At 46.3% G+C, this 15916-nt stretch overlaps 3 protein-coding genes across 4 annotated transcripts; 2 read left to right on the top strand and 1 right to left on the bottom strand.

The window, feature by feature from the left end:
* Positions 1–117: 117 nt before the first annotated feature.
* On the top strand, positions 118–5352 carry wdr46 (WD repeat domain 46). Its single transcript, XM_085919655.1, has 14 exons — positions 118–252; positions 449–667; positions 1102–1185; positions 1268–1380; positions 1456–1543; positions 1691–1752; positions 2052–2156; positions 2240–2390; positions 2469–2704; positions 3577–3730; positions 3816–3963; positions 4062–4252; positions 4330–4443; positions 4542–5352. Exons 1-14 carry the CDS (start codon positions 118–120, stop codon positions 4659–4661), a joined length of 1920 nt encoding a protein of 639 aa, XP_085775781.1. The 3' UTR covers positions 4662–5352.
* On the bottom strand, positions 4804–7402 carry b3galt4 (UDP-Gal:betaGlcNAc beta 1,3-galactosyltransferase, polypeptide 4). The gene has a single exon (XM_085920154.1). The coding sequence runs from the start codon at positions 7054–7056 to the stop codon at positions 5938–5940; it is 1119 nt and encodes a 372-aa protein (XP_085776280.1). The 5' UTR covers positions 7057–7402; the 3' UTR covers positions 4804–5937.
* On the top strand, positions 6887–15444 carry nr2c2 (nuclear receptor subfamily 2, group C, member 2). 2 transcript variants are annotated; one of them, XM_085919821.1, is made up of 15 exons: positions 6887–8594; positions 9465–9565; positions 9680–9774; positions 9847–10050; positions 10635–10740; positions 10838–11017; positions 11136–11292; positions 11379–11469; positions 11635–11780; positions 12344–12506; positions 12581–12702; positions 12760–12899; positions 13831–13968; positions 14043–14148; positions 14280–15444. In XM_085919821.1, the coding sequence occupies exons 2-15, from the start codon at positions 9505–9507 to the stop codon at positions 14452–14454; spliced, it is 1884 nt and encodes a 627-aa protein (XP_085775947.1). In that variant the 5' UTR covers positions 6887–8594; positions 9465–9504; the 3' UTR covers positions 14455–15444. The 2 variants fall into 2 exon arrangements, with proteins under 2 accessions (XP_085775947.1, XP_085775867.1); XM_085919741.1 differs by having other exon boundaries at positions 6889–8594; positions 9465–9564; positions 9698–9774.
* The last annotated feature ends 472 nt before the right edge of the window (positions 15445–15916 follow it).

Below are 15916 nucleotides of genomic sequence, written 5' to 3' on the forward strand. Positions count from 1 at the left end.
TTTCACTGTAATAACAATAATTATTTTTACATATTCACTTCAATTTTTATTTTGTTAAAAAATAGGTGACACGTTATGATATACATTAAACATAAAAAACGCTTTATGATTTCTTTTATGGAGAGGGTGCGCCTTGGTCATCATCACGGAAGTGACGTCGCAAGAAAATCTGGGGGTGGAGCGCACACAACAAAGATGGCGGCGCCCGTCGAACCCGTGGCGACAGGCTCTCACGTGCCGAAAACGAAAAAGGTAACTTATTACAAGGACGATAGCCCACAACTGCAGTTACTTGGGTCTTCAGTTAATGTTGACCAAGACGAATTTTAAAGAATCGAGGCATTGAGCTACTTAACTTACTTGCTGACAGTGATTTTCAGGATATCCGACGCATGCCTGTTGTTAAACTACTCTAACCCTTGTAGAACCGATGTCTTCTTTCTAACAGCCTCCAGTTCGTTACTGGCACGAGAAGAACGATCAAAACGACTTTGGAAATCAAGCTGCTGATGCAGATGCACAACCTCAGAACCTCAAAACAAAGTCAGGCAAGAAGAGGAAGGCACGAACGGACGATGGAAAACAGCGGCAGAACCGCGACATCAGGTCAGCTACGAAGAGGAAGAAACAAAACGATTCTGGCCAAAAACAACGCTTTATATCTGGGGTAAGACATGTCGAATCGTCAAAAATATGAAGTTGGCTCCTTTCAGGTTACCACCAGAGCTTTGACTAAAAAAAAAAAAAAGGAATACTGTGCTCTCCAACTACCATCACTGACGTCTCTCTACGCCTTCCTAAAATCATCAGAAATATTATTGAATGGTATTGTTAACATTATCCCTGTTTTATTTATTTCTTTATTTTGAAAGTAATTACATACCCTGAGTTGTATGAATCTTTGGAAGTCAAGAGCATTTACACAGTGAGAGATCTAGAACAATGTGATTCACAAATGTAGGCAGATGATCTTCCTTTGAGGACTTGTCAGGAATTTCCTCTCGCCACGTCAAATGTAATAACAATAATAATGGACTGTGTGAACCTTCCCCTGAGGTTTTACTTCACGTTTGTCCGACCCAATTCTTGTCACTCCCTCAGAAAGAGGATCCTTTCCCAGGACCTGCTTCCATTCCAAAAGGCAGGCTAAAAAAGTTTGCAAGGAAAGGGCAAATTAACGAGAAGGTTGGCACTTTGAGATTTCTGTTTGGTATTGCTATTGCGCTGCTGGCCATAGCACTTTTTTTTCTTCTTTTTTTAATCCCAGGGGATCAAGAACAACAAAATGATGAAAAATGCTGTTGCTCGTTTGAACCAAAACTCAAAAATGGCCCAAAACCAAGCTGCCCGCTTCGACCTTCTCCTCCCGGAGGAAGCAGGGTAAAAACATTGGCGGCTCGGAGAGACTGGCTGGAAAGGCCTCGTTGTTCTAACCTCGTTTGCTGACTTTCTCAGGTTCCTCGAAGGAGACGAAGACGAGGACACGTGTACGATCTCGCAGCAAGATATCGCAGAGTGCGTGGATATAACATCTGCGACCAAGGTGGGCATGCTTTTAAAAAGTCATTATTTCAATGACCACTCAAATTCACATATAATGGCCGTCTTTCTTCTTTTTTTTTTTTTTTGAGGGGGTCTGTTCTAAAAATAGCTCATTGCCATATTTTCTTTCCATTTACTTTGTCCTCAGTATTTTGACCTGAATCTGTCTCAGTTTGGACCGTACCAAATGGATTACAGCAAGACTGGACGGTAGGTGGCCCGGTTTCTAATCCCAGTTTTGCTTGTATTGGTGTTATTGATTAATAGTGTCACCACTTAATGATCAAAACATTTTTCTCAGAATAGTCCAAAAAGGTCATTTCCATTATCATCCATGTCATTGTCTCGAACAACGACTCGTCTTTTGATACTTTGTTTTTTTCCAGTCACAACGTATGGCTTCAGTCAGAATGAACAAAAAAAAAAGTTTCATTGCAGTTACAGTCCAGAGGATGAATAATCATTGACATGTCAATCTTTTTCTTTGGTGTTTGTTTTGTTGTACGTAGTCAACTGCTGCTCGGCGGGAGGCGAGGCCACATCGCTTGCGTGGACTGGCAAAGCAAACAGTTGATGTGCGAGATAAACGTGATGGAGTCGGTCCGCGATGTCCGGTAAGCCCTCTGCGGACTTCAAAGGAATTTGTCGTATCGCTTCCTAATTGCCGCGGTTTGTTTGAAAACGCGCTGAAATGCAGATGGCTTCACACGGAACACATGTTTGCGGTGGCTCAAAAGAAGTGGCTCCACATCTACGACTCCAACGGAATTGAGCTTCACTGCATCCGCAGGTTCAATGAAGTCCTTCGCATGCAGTTTTTGCCCTACCATTTTCTGTTGGCCACCGCTGTAAGTTTGAAATATGAACACCATTGTCATTTGAAATCCTGTGATTTATTATTATTTTTTATATCTCTCCTGTTTCAGAGCGCAACGGGTTTCCTGCAGTATCTCGATGTCTCTGTGGGAAAAGAGGTTGCCAACATCTGCACCAAGAAGGGGCGCCTGGACGTGATGTGCCAGAATCCCCACAACGCCGTCATCCATCTGGGCCACTCCAACGGCACGGTCAGCCTCTGGGCTCCCAGTCAGAAAGAGCCCCTCGCTAACATGCTATGTCATCAGGCGGGGGTGCGCTCTGTCGCCGTGGACAAAACGGGAACGTGAGTCACAACTCCAGATGAAGTTCGAATGTTTTTTTTTTTTAAGAAGTGATGATTCTGTTCATAGAGTACTGCGCAGTGTAGGGGCCAAACCCTCCTGTGATTTGTGAAAACCTGTGACAAATTGACAGTCAAGTAGTTTACACTTTAAGTGCCTATTACCGCCACTAGATGGCAGCAGTGGGAATTGTAGATTAGTTTCGAAATAGTTGCAATCAGAGCCATAAACAGAAAAAAACACGTTACATATTCAGACTGACTAAAAGTGACCATTCGATTATCATTTGGCCATCAGACATTTTTGTATTATTTCGTATTTTATTATGATTTCAAACGCCAATACACCACACAGATCAAAGACAGCCCAGTACCATTTCAAACTCATCTTAAATGACTATTTCAAAAATACTGCCTTATTAACGAAATGCCCTCGGGCCGATGAGATTCGTCGCTTTTTCCACCCCGAGCTAAACTTCGCTCCTCCCCCACATACTTTGTAGCTTGGAGAGCTCGCCCGAACATCGTTCCTTGGCCCCGAGTTGCCAAAGGGCAAAGCCTTGACTAATATGGAAGTAGGATCAGCTTTCTTTTAAAAATGATCATAGATTTAATTTGTAAGCGTGTTTTGAGACACTCTAATATACTGTACATCATTCAAACAATATTTAGAAACAAAATTGGACAGAAAAAAAGACAAATACAATAAAATAAAACGGTGCTTTAGCGTCACCTTGTGGTGTCTGAGGGCAGATCACCAAAATAGAACTATTTTTTTGAAGGTGCCAAAGTCTGAGTAGTTGTGGGGAAACACTATCGTCTCTGTATGGCCTTCTATTTTTCACCAACTTTCCTCCTGTCACCTGTTTTGCCAGTTACATGGTGACGTCAGGCATGGACAAAAAGCTCAAGGTGTACGACGTCAGGACTTTCAAGCTTCTCAAATCTTACTTCATCCCCGCCGGGGCTTCCTGTTTGTCGCTGAGCCAGCGGGGGCTGCTCTCGGCGGCCACGGGGGACGTCGTCCAGGTGAGTCGCCTCTGGATTTACTGGTGCCAAAATGACCACAAACCGAATTTGTTCTCGGCTCAAATAACACACCCGTCGATTGCAGTTGTACAGGGATGTGTGGCGCACTCCGGTGACAAAACCCTACATGGCCCACCGAGCCCGGGCTCCGGTGCGCGAGCTACGCTTTTGCCCCTTCGAGGACGTGCTCGGCATCGGCCACGGACAAGGCTTCACCAGCATGCTCGTACCAGGTGGGACCATATTCGGGCTCTATGCAGATCCCCGAAAGTGACCGTTACATTGAAAAGGGAAAGCGTGTATTTACAAATGGAAAATGTTTCCTTTCCAGGCGCGGCCGAGCCAAACTTTGACGCCCTGGATTCAAATCCCTTCCGCAGTGTCAAACAGAGGCAGGAATGGGAAGTTAAGGCCCTGCTGGAAAAGATCCAGCCGGACCTCATCAGCCTGGACCCCACTCAGCTCGGCAAGGTCGACCACGGCACCTTCCAGGAGAGGCACCAAGACAGAGTGCAAGCCCTGGTCAGTTTTAAAACGCGCCACATGGAAGTTAAAGATACTCTGCGGAATAGAAACCAAAAACTCTTTTGTCTTTCTAGGGCTTTGATCCTCTTGCCAGGGAGAAATTTGCCCCCAAATATAAGAAAAAAGGTCGCAGCTCAGCCGGCAACGTGGAAAGGCGAAAGCGGCAGGTGGCTAATATTGACCAGAGGGTAAGTGCGCGGTGACCTTTGAACCCGTCGCCAATCAATCAAATGTTTGTGGTCGCGTCCGCGCCGGGGCTCAACGAGTTGTCGCTTTGGCCGTGCAGGATCTGATCGTGAAAAGTATGGAGGACAAAATGATGCAGGAGCAAGAAAGGAGAGCAAAGGAGAAGAGGTTGGCGGCCATGGCCAGACAAAAATCTGCTCTGGGCAGATTCCGGAAATAGAAGCGCAGCCATTGTGCACTGCGACACCCTTGTTCCCAGCCAGCCAGCCAGCGAGGCGTTTCCCCCTCCCTCCCCCTCCCTCCCCTCCCCGTGTGAGCATATCAGGCCGTACCAGAAACCCCCACACAGGAAATAGCGTTTATGCCTCAAGCACATCCTGTCCGCACATGAAAAATGGCAACCTCGACACGCTTGCTGGTGCTTTGGTAGCTCAACTCGTTTCCAAGTGTCAAAGCGCCTCGGTCGACAGTGAACTGATAAACAAACGGAGGTCAAATTGGCTCCAAAAGGTTTTTAACCACCTCCCACTTGAAAATTGTGTGCTTTTGCAAAGAGTTTATACCTTTGTACTTTGGACTTGTTTATAGACCAAAGCTAAAGAAGTCACGTCAAGGGATCCGCACCTTACCAGGTGTTTTTTTTTTTTTTTTTCCTCGACTGTCCACAATGTTCATTTGTCCTGCAGTTGAACAAAATGCAAGCCAAAAATGGCAGCCACTACCTTATCTCCTTATTTCCTCCCTGATGTTTGATTCCTGGCACTGGTTAAACATTACACACGCACACCCAGTGCTGACGTTAACAGCGTACTTTAAAACCTGATGGCGCAAGTCGGGAATTGTAGAAAGGTTTCGCTTCCTTTATTGAATGATTCTGTTCATAATCCATTCATAAAAAACGTCAAAACACATTTTGTTGTGTGTTGGGGTAACAATTGAATTGAGAAGTTTAAGCTGAGCTTGAAATGTAGATTTGCTAATATGGCTTTATTGGCACAACCCTCAGTCCATGTCAATAAATCCCAGCCAGGGTGTGTGTTGCCATATTCCATTTGTGTTAGCCGCTGACATCACCATAGCCAACATTTGACAATGTTTGATTTTCCAACAAATATTTTGCTTCTATCATTATCTAAGAAAAATGCAGTAAAAAAAAAAAACAACAAAATTAAAAAGCTACAAAAGTGAAGGCCTACAGGTTTGCAAATACTGGAGTGTGGGTTTTTTTTTTTTTTTTTTCTTAGTGGCTACCAGATGGCAGAAGCTACAAATAACCTGTGTCCTGCACTTTACATTCATACAGCGAAGCAAAACAGGCTGAAATGTTGATTTTCCTGAACTCAAATATGTGCCTTGGCTCACGAAGGGTGACGGAACAAGTAAGACAAGTAGTTTGTGCTCATGCAAACGTGCTCACATCTCAATTTGCTCAAGTGTCCCTTTTCTTGCAAAAAAGCCTACAGAACATTGCCAAATTGTCCACAATTGAGTCCCGCTCACGCCTCCTTCCCCAAGCCGAGCGCTGAGCCCAGCAAGGCTCCGACTTTGCACATCAACAGCGACGCCCGCGTGCTCAACCAGAGGCACGGTCCCGACGCGTGCAGATCAGCCCAGTAGCGGAGCATATCCCGCGGCGCGATGTGGTGCACCGAAACCATGGCTTGATAGCAGCAGCGTCCGTACGGTACCGCCGGTCCACCAGAGAAGAGGGCCGAGTGCGTGGGCAGGACGCCGGCGGCCCGGGCGCACACACCCACAAATACATCTTCGGGGGGTTGAACCGTGGACAGAGGCGACGCGGAGGCAGCCGAGGAGATTTTCAGAAGCGCCGAGCGGGATAGAACATAAGCGGTACCGCTGCAATAGTCTGGAAAAACGGAGGGCGGGTAGGCTTCCTTCGGGACGTAGTGCCTGCTGTCAGGGTCCCGGTTCGGGGCCACGCGGAGATGGACTCTGCCCAGATACAAGTCGGCTCGTTCATACGGGCTGTAGCTCCTATTCAGCAGATGCAGGAGCGCGCTGGGATTGAACAGGACGTCGTCGTCCACTTTGGCCACAAACTGAGCCTGGGGGCAGAATCGGCGCACCCAGTTCTGCAGGGCTAAAGTCTTCAGGGTCAGGTTGGAGTACGAGTCCAGGTAACGCCCCTGAACTAGGTCTCCTTGCTGCCTGGCCTCCTCGATGAGCATTTTAGCCAGTCCCGGGTCAGATGGCACACCGAGCATGAAGAGGGTCATAACCCTCAGGCCCATCACGTTGTTTTCTCCACCCCACGTGTCCCTGATGGCCTGGCGCGCACGATGGTGAGCAGGGGCCGAGGTAACCATGGTGATGAGGTAAGGCTTGGCACGCTGGCATACCAGCGGACTCGGCATGAGGAGGAATTCCTCGGGTCTGGTGGGAGGGACGTTCAGCGGGGGCAAGATGCCGGCGTGGGGCTCCGGCGCGGGGTTCATTTGCAAAGACGTGATCCAGTACTCGATGACGTCCACAAACATCAAGGCCAAAAAGGCGGCGATGACGATCGCTGCGCACGCACACGAGAACAACCCGGAGCGGCCCCCTCGTTTCCCCACCCGGGGCACGCATATCCACAGCCACCGGACGACCATCATCACTCCAAGCGGTGGCGGCTCCTCCTCCTCCTCTCGCGCCGCGGATGCGGCGGCCGGCCACCGCAAGCACTCAAGCGACACGATGGAATAAACTGTCGATTGCGACGCATTTATTGGAAATGCATTCTCGCCCACCGCCCACTATACAGTGATGATGTAACACGGAAAAAAAGAAAGGGAGGTGAACCTGATTTTCGAATTCGCTCGAGGAACGTCCTGCGTGCTGTGCTGTCCTCACGCATGAAACGCGTCATCATAAACAACACCGAATCGAAAGCCTTTGAAACGTGCTACAGTATAAAGGCAGGCATACGCCTAGTGGTCATGTTCCGGTACTACATGCAGAGTACACCCTATTTTTAGTTCTATTGTTTTCTTTTAATTGATTGATTTATGTTCTCTTGACTTTTACTTTTTAAATTGCTCAATAGTCTGAAGCTTTTGTAACCTCAGTTTGAGAGTTGCTATATTGTTGGAGAATGGTGGACGTTGATTGGATAAAAAAAAAAAAACGTGGTCAACATGTAACGTTGAACGTTCAAGGGTTCAACGTTCAACTCGTACTCCGTTGTACAGAAAATTGTAAAGAAAAAAAATATTCGGGGAAAAGTAGAAGTATTGCTCCAACTTGTGTTAATGTAAAAAAAACACTATAATAACTGAATATACAAAACAGACTGAGATAAGTAAAAATGATTTTTTTTTAATTGTCAAATTTCTAAAACTCAATCAAATTATATAATACAGGCCTTGAAGTTGGTACTTCTTTAATTAGATCATAAAGAAGATCTAATCAATGATTAGACTCTAATCCATCTCACAGGATAGTAATTCATTCATACATACATTTAAATGTACCATAAAGAAAATAAGAATAAGAAGGAATACGAGTGGACGAATGGAGATCCCTTTCGCTTTTTTTACATGTCAGCATGGCAGCACTTTTTTACAAAGGATGAGGATGAGCTGCCATTTCCACTCACCAAAGACTGTCGCGTGTCTGCGAGAACAGTACCGCAAACAATATGATGCATGAAAACCATCTTTAGAAACATGAGTGAGCAGTAACCATTTGTAATTGCCGTTTTGGTACATTTTTGACAGAAATGCGTTAGCAATTTCCACCAAATTTTTGGACAAACCAAGCGCAGATGGGAAACCCCCCAAGCAATAACAGAAGATTTGACATAGGTGTCAATCATTGTTACATAAGTGGTTTTTTTTTTTTCGTTTATTGCAATACGATGTTCGATTCTCAATCGACGATAGCGTGAACGAATGATGGATGCCCAGATTCTCACGGGGCGACGCGTGCCGCTTTACTGGTAGACAAGATGACGTCACCTGTCTGGCTCGCACGCGCCCGGAGGAGGAGCGCCAGGACGCGACACAGAGGAAGAAGGGGGAGGGAAAAAAAAAAGAAAAACCTCCAACCATCAACGGGTCACGAACTATGACCTTTAACAGCAGAAAAGCAAAACAATCCATTTTATAAAATAGCACCTATCTCCGAAATCTTCATTCGACCAGTCTTTGAGGTAAGGCTCGGCCTCTGTGCTTGAAAAGCACACAAAAGCCTCGAGACATTGCGCATGATAAAATAGCGGCGCTAATCTCCCGGTTCGCATGCTAGCTCAAGTCGATAAACGCGTCCCGCGATACGCCCGAGGCGTCCAGAGGCTCCTCTGAATTGGATTTAAATACGTATGAATGACGTACGGTGTTCCTAAGGTGAGCTGTTAATAGGTCACTGTCGGAGGGATGACGAACACGCTGCTGCTGTGCTCGTGTGATGCTAGCTTAGAAAGCTAACGGTAGACAACTCGACCTTTTTACCTTTGCCTTCCCGGCGACATGGGGCGGAAATGTCGTGGGACTCTCCCGCACATACCGAATAATACGCAATCGCCAAATATATTTATTTCCTAGCCAACACATTTTTACTCATGTGATTGTGAGAAACAATGTGCTGATATCTAGTCGTCGATTCGGTCCCAGTGTGACTGGCTGCTCGCCAAATTCTCCATTTTGTTGTGTTGTGATTCGCAATGTGGTTGTGAAAGCACGTTTTGATGGAATCGTGTTGGACCAATGGCTAAAAACGCCCCTCCCTTTATAGGACAGTTTCACAATGACGTCACCGCCACTTCCGGGTGGCAAGTCCTGAGCTTTCTCCTCATCGACAAACCCCACAAATAAGATGATTAAAGAAACCGAGTGTGTGAATTTATGAAATGTATACGCAGTCTGATAGAGGCCCTGGGCCATTGTTAATGAAAAACCCGAGATTGGGAAACGCTGTATTTGTACAAAAATGAAAAGCTTTCATTACACCTGCTCAAATATTGTCTCAGCTCTTGTGTTATTCTGTGGGTGATTAATCATGCGCCTCGCATTGTTCCAAACAGTCCTCGCTAATGACCTTACATCATCATCATCATCATCATCATGACGGCCAACCTGAATTTGCTCCCTCAGCAGAAAGTGGAATTTGAGTACGAGGCAGAGGTGAGGGTGGCCGTTATTTTTGTATTCAACGTTTGAAATGTTAGTGGTGTTCTTATGCCTGCACAGGCTTGTATTGCACTTTTTCTTTTAACTCTGCGACAAAGACCCCAAAATTTCAAATTGTTCCCTGCAGACCCTGCGATGAGTCAGTCACCTCAGCGCTTTCAGCTCGCGTCTCGTGAGGCTTCAGCAACATCACAGCAGATACAGGTAGCGTATCTTCCACCTCCCGTGTTGTCTACTGCATGGACTGCCGGCCGCACTGTGGCTCTCCTTCCTCAGATTGGAACTGACCACCGGCAGAGGGGTCAGGAGATTCAGATCGTGACCGCCATGAACCCTTCAAGTTCTCCCAAGCAGCAATTCATACTGACCACGTCGGACAGCTCTGGGGCAGGAAAGCTCATTCTGACCTCTCCGGACAACCACAACACAAAGCAGCTCATCTTTACATCTTCAGACAGCCTGATGCCAGGAAGGATACAGGTGAAAGTGCTTCCTCAATCTGTTGTAATGCCGTTACAGAGGCAGGAAGCCAGCTAACCTGTTTTGCTGGTGTCAGGTTAAAATAGCATCAGACATGAATTCACACACTGAAACAAAGAGGAAACCAGTATTCGTTTTACTCGCCAGGAGAATTACGTAGAAGGCCCAGTTACAGTCCTCCACCAATTCTGAGCTCCTCTTCCGCTATCTCCTCTTTTTATTTTGGGTTGCCCTGGTTACAAAAGGTGTTGGGAGGGGAGATTGTGGCTGAAGCAACGCTGATTAGCTAAGGAATGTTATGCGGTGCGAGGCCTTGGCCCGTTCGGGACTCCAGCAGTTAGGTTGCAGTCTATCCTGCTCCTTCCTCCTCAGCCTGGTTGGTTGCTGGTTGGCTGACTCGTCCTTGATGAGATATCTCGAAGCGTGTTGAGTGTCGTTTTAGCGCCCTCTAGTGGCATTCTAGGGTGTTACACAAAGAGCAAAAAAAATGCAGACCTTCCACAAGATGAGCCAGCACCTGTTTGATTATTTTCTTTTTAGAGATACAATAAAGAATGACGCTCTTGCATGAATTTTTCTCTCAGATTGTCACAGATCCACTGTCAGTGGAGCACTTACTCGCTCAATCGGGCGATCTGAGTCGGACGCAGACTGTGGAGTACTGTGTGGTGTGCGGAGACAAGGCTTCAGGTACTCGGCTCCATAGTCGTGTCCCGGATATCTTTCGCCAATCTGCTCACACGCACAGACTCAAAGCGAGTCTCGACGTCATGTCGCATGTGTCCAGGTCGTCACTATGGAGCGATGAGTTGCGAGGGATGCAAAGGCTTCTTCAAGCGGAGTGTCAGGAAAAACCTGACCTACAGCTGCCGCAGTAAGCAGGACTGCGTCATCAACAAGCACCACCGCAACCGCTGCCAATTCTGTCGCTTGAAGAAATGCCTCAACATGGGGATGAAGACTGACTGTGAGTCAACAACGGCAGCCAAGCGGCATATTATTCGTTTTATAAACATAGTATCATTTGAGATACGCCACCCCGGAATGGATGATTGAACAAAAAACATTTTGCTGGTTGTCCTCAGCCGTTCAGAGCGAGAGGAAGCCTGCCGACGTTGTGCCCAGAGAGAAACATGTCAACTGCGCACCCTCCACCCAGAAAATCTACATCCGCAAGGACATTAACAGTCCACTCATCGCCACTCCAACCTTCATCTCGGACACGGAGACGGACGGCTCCAGGTGAGTGGCCAAATACACGGGACTCGGCGGGACTCGGCGTGTCCATATGCTTTATATGCAATGTGGGTTGTGCGTACGGTGCGCAGATCCAGCCTGCTGGACCAGGGGATGTTGGTTAACATCCAGCAGCCGCTCATGCAGAGCGATGGAACGCTGGTGCTAACGTCTGACTCAAAGGTACAGCTCCACTTTCTGTCTTGCTGTGTGAATGAGAGAAGCGCACGTCGGTTCGTCGCATGGCTCTTTGTGTCTCGGTGTGGCGGATCGCGCGAAAATAGCCAAACTATTTCCACGGTCTTGGAACGCTACCTCATATGAAGCATTTCCTGTTGTTGCCTTTAGATGGAGTCTGGACACGGTGACCTCGGGACGCTGGCGAACGTGGTGACGTCGCTGGCCAGCCTGAGCGACTCGTTAAAACAGAACTTGAAAAATGGAGATTCGTCAGAGTGCCAATATGTGGAAAAAAACACAACAGAGATATCACGGTCAGTTAGCAAAGTTTTCATAAATGTGACTCTGTTGCTGGGTAAAGGTAGAAAAAGTACTCAGATTGTGTAAAGGGGATGCCAAACCAGAATTTCTCTTTAGTTGTATTTGCCCCCACTAGTCTAAACACATCATTGTGTGAAGGCGAATGCCTTCACACATTGTTATTCTACCATATTATTATTATTATGATTTCTTTTTTTATGAAACAACTTATTCCTCCCACCTTTTTAACACCTAACTAGTTACGATTAATGTTGTGTTTGTACAATATGAGTTAAGCAGCAAAATTCCCCCGTTTTTTGAAAATGACATCACAGTTTTCAGGTTTTTGCTCACAACCAATCACAGCTCAGCTTCAGAAAACTGGTGAGCCCTGATTGGTTGTGACCCGAGACCTGATGTCACCTTCATTTGATAGCAAGTGGCAAGATGGCTGCCCCCTGAGATGGTCAAAAACTGCTGGATTTTGCCTGTTTCATTCATATTCCACAAACAAAGCACTCATCAGTGCTACACACAACATATTTTGGGGCTTGACTTTTGTGTGTGTTGTGTGCAGTGCCTTTGACACTCTGGCCAAAGTCCTCAATCCACCTGAAGCGGGCGTAATAACTGACAAGTGCGTGAGTGAGACGACCTTTCAGCTCATTGGCCAAGACCAGGAGACCCCCATCATTGAGGTGGAAGGGCCTCTGCTGACAGACGGCCATGTTAAATTTAAGGTGGGCGTGTCAATCGCGGGTATCGTTTTCAAGGAAGGCGTCAAAGAACCGTGGTCTTTGCCTCTTCCTTCTAGCTGACCATGCCCAGCCCCATGCCCGAGTACCTGAACGTACACTACATCTGCGAGTCGGCCTCCAGGCTTCTCTTCCTCTCCATGCATTGGGCCCGATCCATCCCTGCCTTCTTAGCCCTTGGGTAAGGACAAGCTCGGATGTGACCGAAGCAGCGCCTCGTCACCTCTGTCTTTACCAGGCAGGAAGAAAACACCGGTTTGGTGCGAGCCTGCTGGAACGAGCTCTTCACTTTGGGTCTCGCTCAATGCGCTCACGTGATGAACCTGTCCACCATCCTGGCCGCCATCGTCAACCATCTTCAGAGCAGCATCCAGGATGGTACGGAGCGCCCGCCTCTTCGTCGGACAAAATGACTGCATTTGTAGTGGCAGAATCACTCAATGTTTTTGGTCAGACCTTCCTCTTCTTTCCCTTTGGCCATTGACGGCAAATCAACATCAGTGAGCCGTCATTGGGCAGATTGCGGTCTGCTCTTGCATCTCTCTCTCTCTCTCGGTCCTCTGCGTCTTCTGCTCTATCTGGAAGTTGTGCTTCTCCACAAGTGCTTCTTCTCTTTGGCGGTCCCTCTTTTCCGCCGACCTGTCAATCTCTAGATCACAAGGTCATCTGCAAACATTATAGAGCAGCGAGATTCTCCGTCAATCTGATAAACCCTCAGCACTTCCTCGCAGTCATCGACGCTGTCGGAAGTGGCACATTGTCATGTCGGTTTAAAATGGATACACAACGGGTGCCTTGAGATACAAGTTTCATCCGCCACGTGACCACTTGCGTAACTCAAAACAGTCTTTTCTCAAATCGTCCTTTCCCATTGAAATGATCCAAATTTAAGCCAAATCTCAATTATTTCAAATATATGTTTGTGTTTCTTTTGTATCTGTCTTCAACCCTTGTACTGTTAAGCATCTGAGTGTCTAGAAAAGCGCTTTCAAAATAAAATGTATTATTATACAGATGTACTGTACATGGAGATGGTCTCAGCTCGCCAGTAAGCCGCAGTAATAGTATTCGTTCTTCGCAGAGGATAAAGAATAAATGCAGTGAGTATTGTTATATTCTGTCTACATGTGTTGTTCCAACATTTGTGTTCAAATATCCGTCGCGCAATTGCTAGAAAAGTTCGACGCCGAATCTCGGAAGACGGGTCGCTTGTTTCTCAAGGCACCAGCGTATCACCTAGAACGAGATATGAGTGCGAGACACTTGACGGTGATCCGGCGTGGTTGACGCTCGCCTGGTTGTCCCGTAGACAAACTGTCAGGGGAGCGGGTGAAGCAGGTGATGGAGCACATCTGGAAGTTCCAGGAGTTCTGCAACAGCATGACCAAGTTGGAGACGGACAACTACGAGTACGCCTACCTGAAGGCCATCGTCTTGTTCAGTCCCGGTCAGTAGTTCGATGTCATTAAAATTGGAGAAATACAAAGAGGGGTAAAAACAAGCTTCATATGACCTCATCAGATCACCCTGGCGTGGACTGCGGCGGACAGGTGGAGAAGTTTCAGGAGAAAGCCTTGATGGAGCTACAGGATTATGTACAGAAAACATATCCCGATGACACCTACAGGTACCAAAAAATGTGGAAAGTGGAACAATACCGGCCGGCATATATTCTTTATCCTCATCAAACGACACTGAGGAGCATTCCCTCAATCCGAGTTGCAAAATCTAAAAATCTGTGTTTGCGGACGTCTCCAGGTTGACTCGCATCCTGACCCGTCTCCCGGCGCTGCGCCTCATGAACTCCAACATCACCGAGGAGCTCTTCTTCACCGGCTTGATCGGCAACGTCTCCATCGACAGCATCATTCCTTACATCCTCAAGATGGAGACGGCCGAGTATAACAGCCAGGATGTCGACCCCGCCGAGTGACGAGAAAATCGTGTCCCAACGTCCACTTCAGGTGCCGGTTGTTCAAATTTCCATTTGACGTCAAGTGAAGATTCAGTTTGTAGACAAACGTCCAACTTCCCTCTTTGCCTGCATTTCAAATGTATGTTTTAATACGTATGAGTTGCCTTACCTGGTCGTGCGCTTTTGGCGGAAGCAATTTTCGGAATCTAAATATGCATTGCAAATGGCTTTACTTCTCTCTCGTTTTTTTTTCCTGATGATTACACGTGACTAACAACTGGAAAGAGAGTGAGCATCTATCAGGTTCACATTTGTACTCGTGTAACAGCAGCACAACAGACCTCAAGTTATAATCTGGAAGCAAAGTGCTTTCATTCTTCATTGACATTGTTTTCTTCCACTCCATTGGCCGGATTATTTTGTTATGTGTGCTTTTTTTTTTATTTCATGGCTCATGTATCCCGTGCAATCGCCCCATCACTTTTCCCTTTGTGACAATCATGATTTCTTTCCGCCCTGTCCCATCAATGTTTTGTATGTTTATTTATGGAATAGCATTTATTTTTGACATAGCGTGTGGCTTGTGTGTAGCTACGCTACCGTTTTTAGTGCTAGTGTTTGTTCAGCGCACGTCGGTCAGCTCCACATCAATCCTGACTGAACTTTTGGCGTTTTGTATGTTTTCTGAAAACTACAATTTTGCTCATTGCATACTAAGTGTACTTAAGTCGTTTTGGGCAGGATTCCCTCATTTTAAGAAAAAACGAATAAGACAAAAAAATATATTTGGAAGCCAGCGTCGAGACTTACGCAGCTGCTTCCTGCTTGTACGATGGGTCCGAAAATGTATTCATGAATGACAATGAAAATCTACAGTAAGTAAGTTAAGACTATATATGAATGGTAATGTTTGGGTTTAAAACTCATTGAGACTGTTTGTAAAGGTGTTTGTGCAAACTTACCCTTTGTACATGTCATCTCATTAAAATGAGTGCATGTTGTTTTTAAGCAATTTTCTAATGTTGATGCCGTCTGCCCTATTAACCATCATTTTATAAGCGCATCGTTGTGCATGAACAAGTGGCTCATTGCATTTGATGAAATGCTGTGTGATAAAAGTTTATTTCAATGTTGTGGCTTTGACAATACTACGAACAAGATATTTGTCTTCATTTTTGGGCTTTGACTTTTCTTGTATGACATACGATATGTCCATTGTTGTTTTCAGCTATTGTGCACGTCTGGTTTGGTTCTTCTTCAAAGAGTCCATTTATGCCATTGTTTGACCCAGAAGTGATTGCAACCTTATTTCTACCTCACAGATGAAAATGTAACCCAATTGTATTAACATTCCAGTCTCTGAGGCTGGCATTGTCCAAGCCACGCAGCATAAATAAACTCTTATTCATCCACTTGCGCTCTTGTTATTTTTTTCCCCCCAGACGGAACAAACCACAAAGACATGATGAAAAAAAAGAAA

This window comes from Syngnathus leptorhynchus, chromosome 1 (genome assembly GCF_054491065.1).
Source record: "Syngnathus leptorhynchus isolate UIUO chromosome 1, UIUO_Slep, whole genome shotgun sequence".
Taxonomy (NCBI): domain Eukaryota; kingdom Metazoa; phylum Chordata; class Actinopteri; order Syngnathiformes; family Syngnathidae; genus Syngnathus; species Syngnathus leptorhynchus.